At 36.6% G+C, this 3000-nt stretch overlaps 1 protein-coding gene across 1 annotated transcript in view; it reads right to left on the bottom strand.

Annotated features, from left to right (window-relative positions):
* Positions 1 to 1974, bottom strand: part of LOC108370495 (E3 ubiquitin-protein ligase UBR3-like) — a 45749-nt gene extending 43775 nt beyond the window's left edge. Inside the window, 2 exon segments of the mRNA XM_017625824.1 lie at positions 686 to 1081; positions 1084 to 1974. Of these exon segments, the coding sequence (XP_017481313.1) occupies positions 686 to 1081; positions 1084 to 1288 (601 nt within the window). The 5' untranslated portion in view covers positions 1289 to 1974.
* Positions 1975 to 3000: the final 1026 nt, after the last annotated feature.

Below are 3000 nucleotides of genomic sequence, written 5' to 3'. Positions count from 1 at the left end.
GAAACAACGGATACTGTCAAAATATAATTATAATACATAATATATCTCAGCTAGTTGGGAAATAAAAACATCGTTTTTTACAAATAAAAAATTGCTTCGTTACAAAAAAATTACCGCAAGTTTCCTTTAAACATATGCAGCTGACCTTAAAAGGCATCGACTGATAATCTAAAGCTGTTACGTACTTTTGCTCAAAGGTAATGCTTTACCAAATTGTAGCAGTAGTAGAAAAGCAGAAGCAAAACGACTATTTTCTACTATCAAGATTTTTTTCTAGTGTCAAGGGGTACTTTTTCAGTGTAGTACTGAATGATCAAGTGTTTGCCGAAATTTACAATCACGGTGATGTTGAATGCTTCTGTTACATTCACACTCTATGCTGAATTGAACTCTGCCGTTCAATAACACATTACGTTTGTTTTTGTTTCAAAATAATTTAAGCCACTGAGGTATGGGGTTTTTTCTATAAAATCAAAATTTTGAAAAGAATGCCGAGTGAATGCAAATCCTACTGATTAAATCATTTTACAGATCTGATACATACATATGTATGTATTTGCAATTACTAATTTTTTTAATCCGGTCCAAAAATAATTTCGATCTTCCCTATAATTTTTTTTCAGTTAAGAATTGTACTTATAATGCCTAAAAAGTCTGAACCTTTTGTATGATATTGAAAACTTACCAATTTTAACGAATTCTTGAGGGGTGCGACCACCAGCAATTAACCATCGAATCCACTCTATATTATCTGCATTGTCTATAGGCGTTCCTGGATTGAAAAGTTTGTCCATAACGGCGTCCAACTCAGGTGTTATTCCACCACGACAGCACTCTGCGTTAATAAGAGCGGCAACTTCTTTGCGACTTCGTAAACTAAATGATGATGATGTACCAAAGAAAAAGCTAGGCTTAGCTCCTCCAGCGCTACCAGGCGGATTCCCTGCAGTAGTTGCCGAGTTCGAGGCATTTGAGGAAGCATCGGTGAGCAAGTCGTCATCCGCTTCTGTCGCACCCACAGATTCCCAATCAGGGAAGTCGAGTGAAACCCGTCCGGGTGCCGATGCAGTCGCNGCCCATCTGAACTAACTGAAGTGCTAATAGACACACCAGATGGTAAGTTCATTACCATTGAAATATCCACATCGTCGGACTCATCTTCTTCCGTTGTGGTTGTTTCCGCATTAGAAATATCAATGCTTCGCAAGCCACCTGCTTCAACTCTAGCATTAGAAATTGATTCACGGTTTGTGTCACCACCACTGGATGCATTGTCGTCTTCATCCATACTAAACAATAATCGACACTTTGGGATTAGTTATGAAAGCGTTTTTATATTTCTAGTTTTATGGCCAGTGACTGACGGAATCAATTTTTTTTTTTTATTTCTATTGTTTCTGCTTCCCTTTAAATTATTATGGCGGTTTTAGGGCTGTGCCAGCTCTGCATATTTTTCACAATGGTTTCAATCCCACCATGAAGCAGTCGACACTTCGAAGTTTCTTATATGTATATTTCACTTGTAGAACCTTAATTAAAGCTCACGCACAACTTTCCCCGGCTGCTGAAATTACGAATCGAAATGGAAATTATCACTGCGTTTCTTCAATATACCAATTTCCTTCTTTTGTTTAGACTTATTCTTCTTTTGATTTCTATTTTCCACTTGAACTTCTTCCCCACCTTTTTTAACCTTGTTTTCCTGTCTGAAGTTTTCTTATAGTTTATTCGCACATTTTATCCAAATTTAGGTATTTTCAACACATTTGTATTTTATTCTTTTTTGTTTACTGATCATCCGCCAACTTTTCTACACAATTTTGACTCAAACAAATTAGCGAATTATTTCAGAAGTTTTAATTTAAAAACAATTTCTGAACATTGCAACGCATTTCTACGAAAATCACCAATGACGATGACTACGCGAGTACGACAGCCACGACTAGTGATGCTGCGATACAAGTAACTACGAGTAAATACTCGATACATTCTTCAAGCACTGAGTACTTTTTGTACTCGCATCTGATGTAGGCGTTTTTGCTACAATTAAAACGCAACAATTAGCACTTTCGTTTTCGTTTTCGAAGAGCGTTCATACTATCGCATTTTAGGAACGAGCGACACAAAATCACGCAAGAACAAGAGAATGAAAAAAGTCGATTTTGTCATGTTGAATTAACTCTTTTTTAGTTATAGAAAAGTGTAAAGTATTGGTGCCTGTGAGCTTGTATTTGTGGTTCATGATCACATTTAGCAAATATAGATTTACGGGAGTTCGAAATCGTTCGTCATTTGGGCGAGAAATCTGAAACGCGAAAGCAAATCAGGCATTTCTCCATACAAATTCGCATTTCCAAAATTAATATTACATTTACATTGAGCCCAAATGCGTCATTTGGGCGAGAAACCTCAAATGCGAGGCCAAATCACGCATTTCTCCATACAAATTCACATTTCCAGAATGACGCATTTCGACGCATTTACACAAAATCACGAAACAAATGCGTTCCAATTGCCGTACTATTTTATTGAACGCACTCAGAAACAAAAGTTCCACAAAAGCTTTGGTTTGTCTTTGACATTTGGAATTTTTCAAACACAAAACAAACACAACGAAATAAATAACCTTTTTCTTTTGTTCATATATTCATATATATTTATATTATTATATCATATATTTGGCCAGCCAATTTACAATAAATCAGAATTACATATTTAAGGCCCGTCCACATACAACTTTGGCGTCGCGTTGGCGCTGGCGTCGCTTTGACAGCAGCGCGAGTTACGCCCGTGCTTGCTACAATGAACGCGTAGCAGAGAATACTTTGGTCACTAAATTAACACACTAGCGGCAGATAAATCAAAATTTTACATCAATAATTGCATTAAAAACCATCTTTCTTGCCCGCATTTGATTAAAAATGAAAATTAAATCACATAATTTTGATTATTTAGAACAGCTGACGCACGACGCACGCGAAAAGTTGAGAGTTGGCCATC

This window comes from Rhagoletis zephyria, unplaced genomic scaffold (genome assembly GCF_001687245.7).
Source record: "Rhagoletis zephyria isolate East Lansing unplaced genomic scaffold, Rhagoletis_zephyria_1.1 Rzeph_scaffold_04277, whole genome shotgun sequence".
NCBI lineage: Eukaryota > Metazoa > Arthropoda > Insecta > Diptera > Tephritidae > Rhagoletis > Rhagoletis zephyria.
This window is presented reverse-complemented; position numbering and strand designations above follow the sequence as displayed.